This window comes from Fusarium odoratissimum (genome assembly GCF_000260195.1).
Source record: "Fusarium odoratissimum NRRL 54006 unplaced genomic scaffold supercont1.42, whole genome shotgun sequence".
NCBI lineage: Eukaryota > Fungi > Ascomycota > Sordariomycetes > Hypocreales > Nectriaceae > Fusarium > Fusarium odoratissimum.
This window is the reverse complement of record NW_022158781.1, coordinates 147702-160077: the sequence shown is the minus strand read 5'-3', so window position 1 is coordinate 160077 and position 12376 is coordinate 147702. Positions and strand designations below refer to the sequence as shown.

The 12376-nt window shown below is 48.6% G+C and overlaps 5 protein-coding genes across 5 annotated transcripts; 1 reads left to right on the top strand and 4 right to left on the bottom strand.

Moving 5' to 3' along the window:
* Positions 1 to 119: 119 nt before the first annotated feature.
* Positions 120 to 1841, bottom strand: FOIG_14576 (uncharacterized protein; the record flags this gene model as incomplete). The annotated part of the gene is made up of 1 exon (XM_031215842.1): positions 120 to 1841. The coding sequence occupies one exon, from the start codon at positions 1839 to 1841 to the stop codon at positions 120 to 122; it is 1722 nt and encodes a 573-aa protein (XP_031054463.1).
* A 1048-nt stretch (positions 1842 to 2889) lies between these two features.
* FOIG_14575 (uncharacterized protein) lies at positions 2890 to 4996 on the top strand (the record flags this gene model as incomplete). Its single annotated transcript, XM_031215841.1, has 4 exons — positions 2890 to 3260; positions 3308 to 4002; positions 4051 to 4274; positions 4319 to 4996. The coding sequence occupies 4 exons, from the start codon at positions 2890 to 2892 to the stop codon at positions 4988 to 4990; spliced, it is 1962 nt and encodes a 653-aa protein (XP_031054462.1). The 3' UTR covers positions 4991 to 4996.
* FOIG_14574 (uncharacterized protein) lies at positions 3893 to 6998 on the bottom strand. The gene is made up of 5 exons (XM_031215840.1): positions 6907 to 6998; positions 6751 to 6857; positions 6484 to 6696; positions 6004 to 6438; positions 3893 to 5950 (listed from the first exon to the last, which is right to left on the bottom strand). Exons 1-5 carry the CDS (start codon positions 6967 to 6969, stop codon positions 4996 to 4998), a joined length of 1773 nt encoding a protein of 590 aa, XP_031054461.1. The 5' UTR covers positions 6970 to 6998; the 3' UTR covers positions 3893 to 4995.
* A 509-nt stretch (positions 6999 to 7507) lies between these two features.
* On the bottom strand, positions 7508 to 8626 carry FOIG_14573 (uncharacterized protein; the record flags this gene model as incomplete). The annotated part of the gene is made up of 1 exon (XM_031215839.1): positions 7508 to 8626. The coding sequence occupies exon 1, from the start codon at positions 8411 to 8413 to the stop codon at positions 7508 to 7510; it is 906 nt and encodes a 301-aa protein (XP_031054460.1). The 5' UTR covers positions 8414 to 8626.
* Positions 8627 to 8877: 251 nt separating this feature from the next.
* FOIG_14572 (L-ascorbate oxidase) lies at positions 8878 to 11004 on the bottom strand. The gene is made up of 3 exons (XM_031215838.1): positions 10699 to 11004; positions 9723 to 10651; positions 8878 to 9671 (listed from the first exon to the last, which is right to left on the bottom strand). The coding sequence occupies exons 1-3, from the start codon at positions 10945 to 10947 to the stop codon at positions 9044 to 9046; spliced, it is 1806 nt and encodes a 601-aa protein (XP_031054459.1). The 5' UTR covers positions 10948 to 11004; the 3' UTR covers positions 8878 to 9043.
* Between the last annotated feature and the right edge of the window lie 1372 nt (positions 11005 to 12376).

The window sequence follows — 12376 nt, the reverse complement described above, 5'->3', positions numbered from 1 at the left end:
AAATAGGCAAAAATGAGCTTTGAAGCAACCGAGTACGTCTATATATCATAACCAACTAAGCAAATCCCACTCATATCTCATTCATCCAAATCCATGATGATACCCAATCATGAGACAATCTACAAGCTAGCATGTGACGCGAGAGGGGAAGCCTCTTGCACTTCATGTACCTCCATCTTGAAGCCCTTGAACCTTCTCGCCGGCAATCTCATTTCGAACATGTGATCAATCTCAATCGCACTTCTTCCCTTCATCTCAGGAATAAAGAACCAAGTCAAGACCGTACCGACCAGGCAGAGTCCACAGAACAGAAAACCTGTCTTTCCACCAAGAGCGGCCTTATCCCTGCTGAAAAGCATGGGTAAAACAACAGCCAACATGATGGAAAAGCCCTTCTCAGCAATACCAGCCAAACCCTGTGTCAGAGATCGGAGTTGAAGGGAACTAGTCTCTCCCAGAATGGCATACCCAGCCGGCCATGCACCCATACCACAGACGACAATGACAGCTGTCATGATTCCTCCAGTTGCCCAAGTGAGGGTCTCACTTCTCCAAAAACCAGTCACACCCATGGCTCCGTAAAGGAGGGTCGAAGAAGCCAAGGAGAACAGGGTCAAGCTGCGACGACCAGCGCGGGAAAGAAGCCAGAAACCTAGACCGTTGGCGAGCATTCCAGCGACTATACCGGCGAGCGTGAACATGATAGCATATCCTGACTTCATGCCCATAGATGTCAAGAATACGCTGGCATTGGAGAGCAGCTCAAGACCGAAGAAGGCAGGCATGATGGAAGCCAGTAAAACAATGAACGTTCTCCGAAGGTTCGTGCCCTTGAGACAAGACCAGTAGTTTACTGACGCGGTGATCGCCTTTTCTTCCTCGATAGTAGCTCTAATCCGTTCAAGTGCGCCATATGGGCTGACCTTCGGTGCGAACAGGCGAGTGGCTGATTTGATCGCTCTCTGTTCTTGACCAGTTCTGATTAAATGAGCAGGACTTTCAGGCATGACGATAGACAGAATGAAAGGGCCGAGGGAGAGAATCCACTGTGATGCGAAAGCGCCAAGATAACCACTGCTGTTCTCAATGTCGTTGATCAACTTGATAACAATAAGGCCAATGAGTTGACCAAGCAATGTGAAAACCGGAAACAAAGCCATAGCCGAACCACGCAGAGCTGTCGGCGTATTCTCAGACACCCACGTAACACAAGTCGTCTTGATAACACCGACCGAAAAGCCCTGAATCGTCAAACCAGCAGTGAGGAGCGTGCGCTTCATATCAAGCGGCTCAGGCATATGCGAGAAGAAAATGCAAGCAATAGCAATAACGGAAATGATCGTTCCAAACAAAAGCGTGAGTTTTCGTCCAACGCGATTCTGTAGCCATCCGCCCAAAAGACCACCGAGAGCTGCACCGGCGGGCGGAAGACCTAGCCAGAGAGACAGCCAATTACCAGGAATGTCCATCTCGCCGTCGATTTTTGATCCATAGTCTGCTTTGAAGGTATCGACGCTTGCGACGGCGCCGACGATGACGAGATCGTAGCCCCAGCCGATGACGGGGATTGTCATGGCGAGGCAGTAACCTGCGATCTTGGGGTATTTTTTGAGTGCTTGGCGGAGTGGCATTTGAGCTTCTTCATCGTCTTGTTGGGGTGGCGGGTCTTGTTTGTTGGTTGAGTCTTGACGTGTGATTTGGGGTGTGTAAGGGTCGTAAGCTGTGGTGTCTTCATCTTCTTGTGGAATTGTCTGCCATCTTCTTGTTGTTTCGAGCTCGTGGTAGCTTGGCGCAATACTACCCTCTTGGGGATCGCTGTCTTTGCGGTCGTGATAACTCATGGCGACTTGTAATAATTGCACAAATCTCTTTTAGCGAATGGTTAAGATAGTGAATGATGCGAATGCGAAAGACAATGGGAAAGGTGGCAATCAGCATCTATAAAGAAGAGCAATCCAGCTCAGACCTCGCATTTCTGGTGGAGGGTCCATCGGACTCATGGTGATCTGCCCTTCGGACGTCAGATGGTGGAGTAGCAACTCTCGCGTAGGACAAATCCTTCAGTGGGCGATGATACTCTAATTCTGCATCTTGGCCAATTACGTTGGCGCTAGAACGAGGATGAAACTCGGTGCTTACAGGGCGCAGTCAGCAGTGGAGCGAGGAGAGCCCTACGGACCTCGGACTAGTGAGGCTTAGGACGGGACAATCTTTGCGAGGATGAGGCTGAGCTGGAGGTGCTGTTAAAGGTGAGGCATTAGTTCTGGAAAAAGCAGATTTGATCAATTAGGAAGGTAGCATTTGTTTGCGATAGAGAAGAGATGCAGTTTTGCACTCATGACGCCCTCGTGAACTTGCTGTGCCGTAGAGGGACAATTGCCACGTAAGATGAGGATTCAGCATGCATGCATTACTCCGTACAACACCATCTTTATACATGGCAATCAAGCATAATAAACTGCTCAATTAACCTCCGGCATTACTACCAATTGCCGCTCGTTAGTGTGATAACGTCGAGATCCGTAGGACCTTATCCCCGTCGGACTCTGAACGATGAATCTGACATGCATCCACTTTGTGGGGTCTCGCGAAATCCGCACGATCGAGCGAAGTCCGCTTCACATTAAGGATGCTTGGCGGTTTTGTGCTGATATGTAAAGGCGATGATTTCACTTGAAAAGACGTCAATACTTCAACGAATCATTGATCTAAAGAGTTTAAGGTCGTGTTGACACGTTTCGCGGGTTATTTCCTGATTTGTCACTGACTTGAAGCTACGATCACAAACTTATCAACTCCCGCTCTATCATCGAACTTCGCGCCAATACTACGTCGATCTCTAACGTATCACTGCATATCTCGTATTAATCAATACCCTCCCACTCGACAATGCAACTCAACAGCACCGAAATCTCGGAACTTAAGCCGATATGCCAAATCATCACTCCAGTGGGGATGCTAGGCTACGGCTTCGACGAAGCCCTCACGCACTACGAACTCTCCCGCCTCGTACCAACCGGCATCCCAACAGCTATCATTTTAGATTCGGGCTCGACAGATAGTGGGCCGCAGAAACTGGCTCTGGGGTCTATGTCATGTCCAAGGTTGGCTTATGCGAAGGATCTTGCCAAGTTACTCCGGCTTGTTCATACGTTTCGTGTGCCCTTGATATTTGGGTCTGCTGGTGGTGATGGGACGGATGAGCACGTTAAGATCATGGGGGAGATTATTGAGGAGATTGCAGCGGAAGAGGAGAATAAGTAAGTCATGGTAGCAAGGCCGATGCTATCTTGCTGATACTTTACAGGGACTATGCTTTCAATACGATATCGCTATTCTCCAATATCAGCAAGGCAACGATCCTCGAGCGCCTCAAACAAGGCCGTCTAACCGGCTGCGGCCACTGCGTCCCACCTGCAACAGAATACGAGATCAACGAGTCCCTCCGTGTCGTTGCTCAGATGGGCTACGAGCCCTTCTTTGATGCCATGAACGCCAATCCCGACTTCAACATCATAATCGGCGGGCGAGCCTACGATCCATCTCCATACGTCGCATTTTGCGTTTATCAACTCACACGCCAATCAAACCATCTCAGCACAGAAGAACTTCACTCTAGGCTTGGTGGGCTCTATCACATGGGTAAGATCCTGGAATGTGGAGGACAGTGTTCATTCCCGAAATCTCATGGTGCTGTTGCGACTGTTTATGAGAACGGTTTATTTGATGTTAGACCGACGGATCCTGAGTCTATGTGTACGCCTTTGTCTGTTGCTGCTCATACGCTGTATGAGAATACGAGACCGGATGTTCTACGAGGGCCAGGAGGGTCACTTCATCTTGACAACTCAAAGTATGAGCAGCTGTCTGACGGAAAGTCTGTGAGGGTGAGTGGCGGTGTTTATCGCTCGTCAGAAGCAGATGGCAAGCCTTATCAGCTCAAGCTGGAAGCTGCACGTATTGTTGGTTATCGCTCTATGTTCATGGGCAGTATCACAGACCGTAAAAAGCCCCTGCCTCCAACGTATGAAATCATTCTAACATTAATAGATATCCTCGTTTCCCAGATTGACAAACTATTGGCCCGCGTCAAGGTCTACGTTGACCAACAACATCCCGAGATCGCCGGTCAGTGGAACATTGACTTCCATGTCTACGGCAAAGACCAGTACACGCATGCCGGACCAGGTCAACTCTTCATCGTTGCTGAAGCACTCGCGCCGACACAGCAGTTGGCTAACAGCATTGCCTCCAAGGCTCGAGTTGGAATGACTGTAAGTCTCCCTATCTACCATCAGTCCAAGCTAATGCGTGATAGCATGCACCATATCCAGGGCAGAAAGCGACTGCAGGCAACTTTGGCTTCGGCCTTGGTGGCCTTATGGAGATTGAACTTGGTCCTTGTGCTGAGTTCTCGCTGTACCATCTCATGGACCTTGAGCCGGGCGAAGAGAGGTTGGCTCTGGGTGGTGATGGGTCTGTGCTAGGAGGCTCGTTGCTGAGAGGCACGGTCTCTCGAATTGGCAAAGGGGTCATGAACGGCACCAACGGGCACATTACGGTGCCTGAGGTCGATAGCAAGCCTCCTCAGCGGGCGAGCGCAAGTCCCCAGCGTTCGCCTAGTCCTCCGAATCAAGCTATCCAGAAATCTGAGACACTATCAGACTTGTGCCGCATTGTCCGATCCAAGAACGCTGGTCCATACGAGATCACGATAGATGCCATGTTCGCGTCCAAAGAAGCTTATGAAGCTGTCAAATCCTCCGATCTCCTGTCAGCCAGCAATGTTGCGAAAGCCATCGGCATCTCAGAGGAAGATATCATCTGGATTGGCTTCTTCGATCCTGCTATCTCTTTCAAGGTAACCATCCCCAGAGTCCGATCGGGGAAGAAGAAATCTGCCGGCGGGTTCATGGAAAACGACATCCATGGATCGCAGGAGCACATGGGCCTTGCAAGCCTGAAGCTCCCTGAAGGATTCAACTTCTAGGTCCATTACCAGGTATTTGGATAGTCACCCTCCAGTGATGTCGGGTCAAACTGGAGCAAGCTCGTATACGGATCACTCCAAAAGTTCTTCAAAAACTCTGGATTCCCATCCACCTGACTCATCATATCCTCATGATCCTGCACCGTCTCTGTCGTTGTCTCCTCAACCGTTCCCCCATCACCTTCCTCCACCTCAACAGGCTTGCCTCGTATCTTCCCCGCCGTGTTAACAGCATCAAACATCAAGGACACGCCCATCCTATGATTAAGCACCAACTTTGTCTTCTCCTCCTCTGTGGAACTCTCGCGTCCCAGTGCTTCGAACACACTTGCAATGCGACTGAACTCATCTTTCGGATCAATCGTACATGCTCTACACAGCGTTTGTGTCATAGCGACATGGTTTGCGACTATTTGTCGCTCTTCGGGTCCGTCGGAACTTTGGCGGATGAAGAATTTGAGGAGGAAGATTGTTGAGAAACCCAAACATCGGTGGCGGTCTTTCGGTTGGCATTTCTCGCGTCGGGTGAGGGTTGTGTTTTCGGGGTTGGTACGGATAGCTCGTGTTCCGATTTCGACTATTCGAAGAGCTATGTCGCGTGCTGTTCGGAGAAGGATCTGGCGGAAGGATGAATTTACCGGGGATTTTGTGATTACAAGTGTGTATATGTGTATTTTGGCGTCTAGGATTGCGTATTCAACTATGCTCTTCGTTTCTTCATCTGGTAGTATCTCATTCTTTATCGCATCAAGTTCAGTGTCAAACAAGCGGAGAAATGATGAACTTGTGCCGTCTGCCAGCTCATGGTTGAGTAGCGCTGTGAATTTTGCGACAACTAGTTGGATGCGTACTTCAATCGCAAAGGCTGGCGGTACGGTTTGTCGTTTCAGAAATGCATGAATAGCAGCAAAGTCCAGCTCCGATTCGATAGGACAAGGAAGGCCCAGATGTAAGCTCAGTCTGTTTCCGTTAGTAAACACTACCAGTTTCTCATCTTCCTTGAGGTATCTCACGATGTTGACACATTGAAACATGACAGCCAAGTGTTGATTCTTGACCGAATGCTCCCCGATGTGACCCCAATAACACGAAGAGATGGAATAGTTTGCTGACGATCAAGACTCAGATATCGGGCAGCTTGGATAGCAACACCGCAGTAAAGCCAGCTGGGCTCTTTCCATTGTTTGTCTGTAGGCAATGGCCAGTTGCAGAGAAGCAACAAAGCTTGGACCTTGTACAGTGGTAGTGGCGCGTCAGTTACAGTCTCCTGTACCAATCTCTCATATGGCGCCCGAAGCAACTGGAATAAAGCGATGTTGTCTGCCTCAGGTAAGCGACAGAGCACAATTGTGACAATTGTCCAGAAGAGAAAGGGCTGGTTCTCATAGGCTGCTTGGGCGGAGAGGAATGCGACCACCGGAAGTCGAGGACGCATGTACTCGGCAAAACTGAAATCTATGAGCAAATGCAGAGGGAGCAGAGAGGGGCCTTACACCATGAAGGCCTCTGTCGCAGTAGAAGAGTCGACGACTACCCCAGCCAAGCTCACAGTAAACGATGTAAGCTCAAATTCATCTACACCTTCATCCTGGGACGCCGGTGATCTGCTCTCGGATGTAAAGCTCGATCCAGTCACCAATTGATCTCCTGTACGATGAGTCTGGTTGCGTAGTTCTTGAAGCTCCTTACTCATGGCCTCCAAACGCCTACGTCGTAATTATATCAGTGATAATTCCGGATCAAGCAGTCTTGTTACGTACTTTCTCGCTGGCGTCCTCTTAAAAGTGGCGTCCACCGTGCAAAACAAATGTCTTGCATTGCACCGAGAGCATGGATCAGGGAACTTCTCCTTGGAATCACATCGTAACTTGCTAATCAGCTCTCATCTATCCCACGTTGAACATAGAAGCTCATACCTTTGCCTGCTTACACTCCGTACACGCCTTTACGGGCCTTGAGGCTAAATGGCTCTGCGGCATTAAATAAATATGTTAATAATTAGATGTTTGTTGGTTACACAAACATGCGGGCGCTGGGAACTTTAAGGAAATTGCCGACGTTGCTCTAGCTGTTAGACGGGCCGTTCGTGCTACAAGCTTATCGATAGCGTTGTAAGCCTCGGACTGTTAGTTACTGAAGCGGGAAAGGCCTGGCGGCTTCTGGATTTAGCCGGGAATGATCCAACATGGCGCGGGGACAGTCATTCCTTACTGGTGATTGGCAGATTTTGAGATCTATTTTTAGGTCGTAGGGTAAGTTGATATCGCGAGAGCTTTACGAAGAGTCTCGAGGTAAGTAATAATAATTCTAGTGCTTTTAATGCCTTAATAGCTTCTTGAGTAGGATTAACTAGCTTTATTCTTTACGTCAATAAGAAAAATCAGCATTTTAGTATCTGGCTCCTAACGCTGCATGGTTTGTTATCATTCTGAAATGCGACTTGCTTATTGCTACCCCTCTCGAGTAACTAAACCAGTGACAAATAAAACAAAAGACGAGATATTAACTCAGAAATATCTAACTGAAGTTTCTCTTGTTCTCCTCTAACCACGCCCTGAAATCTTGCATGTTAGGGTTATAACCACGGCACTCATGTACATCCCCGCCATAACCTTCATCAGCGAACCACTTGAACATATCACCAACAGACCCCTTCAACACAAACTTGACCGCACTGGCAACCGGACAAGGCGCCAGAGCCATCTTCTGGCCGAAGACTTCACAATAGATAGTATCCGCCTCACGCTGTGTGAGCTCATCGCCCACAAGCGTCAACGCTGCATTCTTGTACATCTCCGGCCAGAGCAGACTCTGAGCCACAAACCAGCCAATGTCTTTCGTCGACACCATCTGTAGCTTCTTACTTCCCATCTGCTCCCACATACGTGCGAAGCCCTTTCCGTGGATATCGGTCGTGATATTTTCGAAGAAGGTTACCGGCCGAAGAATAGTGTATGTCATCTGCTGCACGCTTTCGCGCGCCTGCTGTTCAAGATGTTTCTCAATAGCGTGTTTCGCGGCAAAGTTCTTGACGTAGGTTGGATTATTGGGGGATCGCTCAGGTCCACCACGGTCTCCCGAAGAGTAGACAAAGTGCTGGACACCATGCTGTACGGCGGCATTGATGGCAGCTTTGCCTTGCTGTTCTTCTGCGTCCGAATTGATCTGGACGCTGTAGACGCCCCATACTGGGCCAGCTTTGGCGAAAATTGCACCGACATTTTCCAAATCACCTTCAACAACAGATATCTTGGGATTGGCAGCAAGAGCTTGAGCTTTGCGGCTGGTCGGGTCGCGTGTGACTGCAATGATATGAAAGGAAGAAGAAGGCGAGTTTGAGAGGATGTTGTCAATGACAGCACCGCCTTGCTTGCCGGTGGCGCCAAAGATCAACATGGTCTTTTGTGTATTGAATGCCGACATCTTGCTTCTTTGCTTAGGATAAAGCTTGAATGTTGAATTATTGTAGGTAAGAGTTTGAGAAGAATTTATTTACTGTTCAGATGAAAATGATCTCCAAGTTTGCGGAAATGTTTGTATTAATGTAGTGCAACTATTCGCATCTTCTTGCGCGAAGACGGCGTCCGGGTTGACATTTTTACATACATGAACTGAGACGGAGCAACTAAATCATCGTGAAACTCATAGCTGAAAGATCGCCATGCGAATGCGAAAGATAAGAGGCCCTTTCAGGCGGAGCAACGCTTAGCTTGAAGCGTACTAGCACATTTCAGGTTAGACTTGCGCTTCGATTTCCTCTTTCGAGCTAGCAAGCGAATGCGAGCCGGTCAGTTTATTCGTCCATTTATCGTGACGCTACTATGTATGTTTTATTCTCCTTCCCAACTACCGGCTTCAAAGACTTTCCTCACAAGACTATGATAAGATGGAATAATGAACGCTCTTGATCAAGTCCAATTTTTCATGCTAAGAGCGATAAGACTTAAGGCACGTATGAATCTCTTATTACACATTTCTACTCTAAAAAGTTGAGTCTAGCTCTATCATGTCAACTAGTGACAAGAATCACAATCCGGTTCTCCAGTATATCGCCTAGTTATCACTACTATAATAGTGATTGACAACCGGAGGCTTTGCACCAATACCATACGCACTACCTCCATAATTGAGATAACCCTGCGAGTATGGAAGAGCGGGGAACTTGCCCTTGATCTCCTGTGCATCGCCAAACACCCAAACCGTCGCCATACCCATGACCTGATGCTGAAGGATATGGCAGTGCATCATCCAAGCTCCAATGTTCTCCTCAGTAATCTTGATTCTCCATGCTCTCCAACCAGCTGTATGATGAGGTACGCCCTTGACGGCATATCGATACAGATTAGTCGAGTCTCGAAGAACAGGAGTGAAGTTCTTGAAGTGCTTCTCGTTTTCGTGAGCGTCGTAAGTGCCATTGCCTGCACCTAGATCATAGACATGGTAGCCATGGACATGCATCGGATGAAAGTCCCAGCCTCCTGTTGGGCCGTTGTTGTTCTGCCACACGATATCCAAAACTTCGCCGACTTTAGCTGGGAAGGCTTTTGTATTGGGATCAAAACCGCCGTGCTCTAAAGCGAGCGTGTAGTTGGGTGTTTGGCTGGTTTCGTAGACCTGGATGAGATATGGGACTTGGTTGTGATCTGCTTGGACACTTTCCTTCCATGGGAGACCATTTTGGCTGGACAAGTTGATTAGTAATGTATGGAGAGAAACGCAAGGGGGAACTTACGCCCAGGCGACTGTGCCGTTCAATGTTCCATTCTCATATTGTCCAGTGGTCAAGATCTGATTGATCTGAATAGTCACCGTCCTGGTTACCTCGCTCAAACGAGGGAATGCCTTGTTGTTATACTCCGAAAGCCCTTCAAGCTTGTACTCAAGGTAGTCGTAAGTCTTGTTTGGCAAGACAACAGGTGACGAGGGTGGCAGAGTCCTTGGTAGCTTTGGTCCCTTAGGACATCTATACCTAAGAATAGCGTAACCGCTGATCTGTTGAGGTCGATCACGACTCTCATACCGGACCCAAAACTGCGAATCTTCTCCATGGCAAACATCCTTCGCAGACTTAGTCTTTAAGAGGTAGCTGAAGCGCTGACCGGATGAAACTTGGACGTGATCCACCTTGGCTGGCTTGGTGTATGAACCATCAGCCTCAATGACAGTCAGCTTGTCGTGCCCGTCAATTCCAAGCTTGATCATCGACAAAGCAGTGGCGCCGATGAATCGCATTCGATACGTTTTGCCAGGATCAACTTCAATGACATGAGGCGTGCAGCTAATGTCAGAAGCAGTGTCGAAACTCTGATTTCCAGAATTGCCGTTTATCGTAATTGCTTGAGGTTCACCAGACCACTTGAACGGATCTCCGAGAAGACCCGCCTCAATTGTCTCATCTGCCGCAGCGTAGTTATCAGCGACGATGAGCGCAAGGTCCCCGTCGTACTTGTATTGAGGTTTATCGGCATCCTTGACGATCAGGACCCCATGCGCTGTCAAGCTCTGGAGTCCAACGTGCGAATGATAAAAATACGTTCCCGCATCTCCGCGCTGAGGTCGTACTTCATAATCGAAGAAGTGATTCGCGGGAACGGGCCATTGGCTGACGAGAGGTGTACCGTCGGAAAATGGTGCGGCTCGTTGGCTTATTCCATGCCAGTGCTGTCTCTGTCAGCTGACGCTTCATCAATTGGTATAAGCGGACTTACAACAGTGATGTTCTGGTCTGGCACGCGATTGTAGACACGGATCCAGGCTGTTTGTTCTTCTTTGAGGTAAAGCGTAGGTCCCGGAAAAGTCCCGTTAAAAACGACCGACTGACGAGATTTGCAATTGACTTTGATGTCCTCTAGCGTAGCTTCAAGCACATAATCCGGCGTAAAGGTCTGATCGTGCACCTTGCATTTGGCCGCCGCCAAAGCCAACAATGGCAACACAGCCAGAAGATTCAACATCATTTTGCAAACCTTGCCTCAAATCATAAGAACGAGATTCAAGGTAAAGTTCAATTGCTATATATACTTTAGGATGATGCGGCACGTCGCATTGGGGGCCAGGCAATCCAGGCCCTCCGAGGTGCATTGTCACCCAACAAGCTTTCAGCCCGGATGACACGGCGTGAGCACTAAAGTATCACCTGAAGAAAGGGGCCTAGCGACTTTCCAGAGTGAGCGTGGCACGGTACACGATGACGTCTGTGATAATGTCAACAAGCGGTGCGATTTGGTAATAAGCAAGAAAATACGAATAACGAAGGAAGAAGCTAACGAGGCAGTAAGCAGAGACGCCTTGGTGATTGGTCATGAATTCAAGATCGTCGGTGTTCTCACCGTTCTTTGGGCGCTGAGTCTGACCATTTTGGGTCAGTGCATGGCTTAGCCGGATGAACGTATTGTGCTTGGGGGCGTAAGGTTTTATCTAGGCGCTATCTAAGCATCTGCCGTGTTTGAAACAAATTGGCGTATGCAGAGAACTTCGTTAGCAGCTGGGATGGCCCCGCTTGCGTTAATTACAGCCCCATTGATCTGCATGACAGTTATTTCGGGGCTTCGGAAACAGCAAAGTTTAAATGGGAACTGTTACGCGGACTGCGATGGATCAGATGATGAGCGTACCGTGTTCGCGCGATGGCTTTGAATGTGCCTCAGACTTCGCAACTTCACCGTGCAGCAATGGTTCCCACTTGCCAGCATGTCTAGGGATACACTGGAAATCCAGGTTTTCGAGGGAGAGAAGACCTGCTTGAGGATCATTACTTCACAGCTATGTCCTATCATAAGCTCGGTCAACTTTACTTGAAGGGGCAGTCATGTCAGGAAGTAAGCGATGCATTTGAGAAAGCCCACAGTATTCTAGAGATCCCGTTGGCTGGGGCCAGGGCAGAACTGGCGAGGACACTTTGGTACTGGGGCAATGCAAAGGAAGGCATGAGATATCTGAGGCTCATAAACTGAAGTAGAAGGCAATTCGTATTGGAGCCGAGCTACTGAGCCCTCGGGAGGTTAAGAAATGGGTTGATGGAGAGCTTGACAATCTTGTTGTGTACTAAAATAGATAAAAGAAAGGAAATAGCTGCCGGCGAAGCCAATTGGCGAAGGGGGAATGGAACTACGTAGCCTTTCTGAAAAGCTGCCCGTCTTCCTGTGTATCATCAATCCTTCAATGAATATCAACAACCTCTTCATTTTCTAGGACGAACTGAATTTTGTAAAACCAGTATAGTCTATACCACTGGCCCCGCTCGATGATGCGATCAAAGCTCTCGTTGAATACGAAGGCGTGCTGTTGATACTAAAGAACACCATATTTCTCGTCGTCTCGGTTCTGAGCGACATGATGAGATCGCCGCGTTTTCAAACAAGATACTGACGCAGAATTGATAAGGCT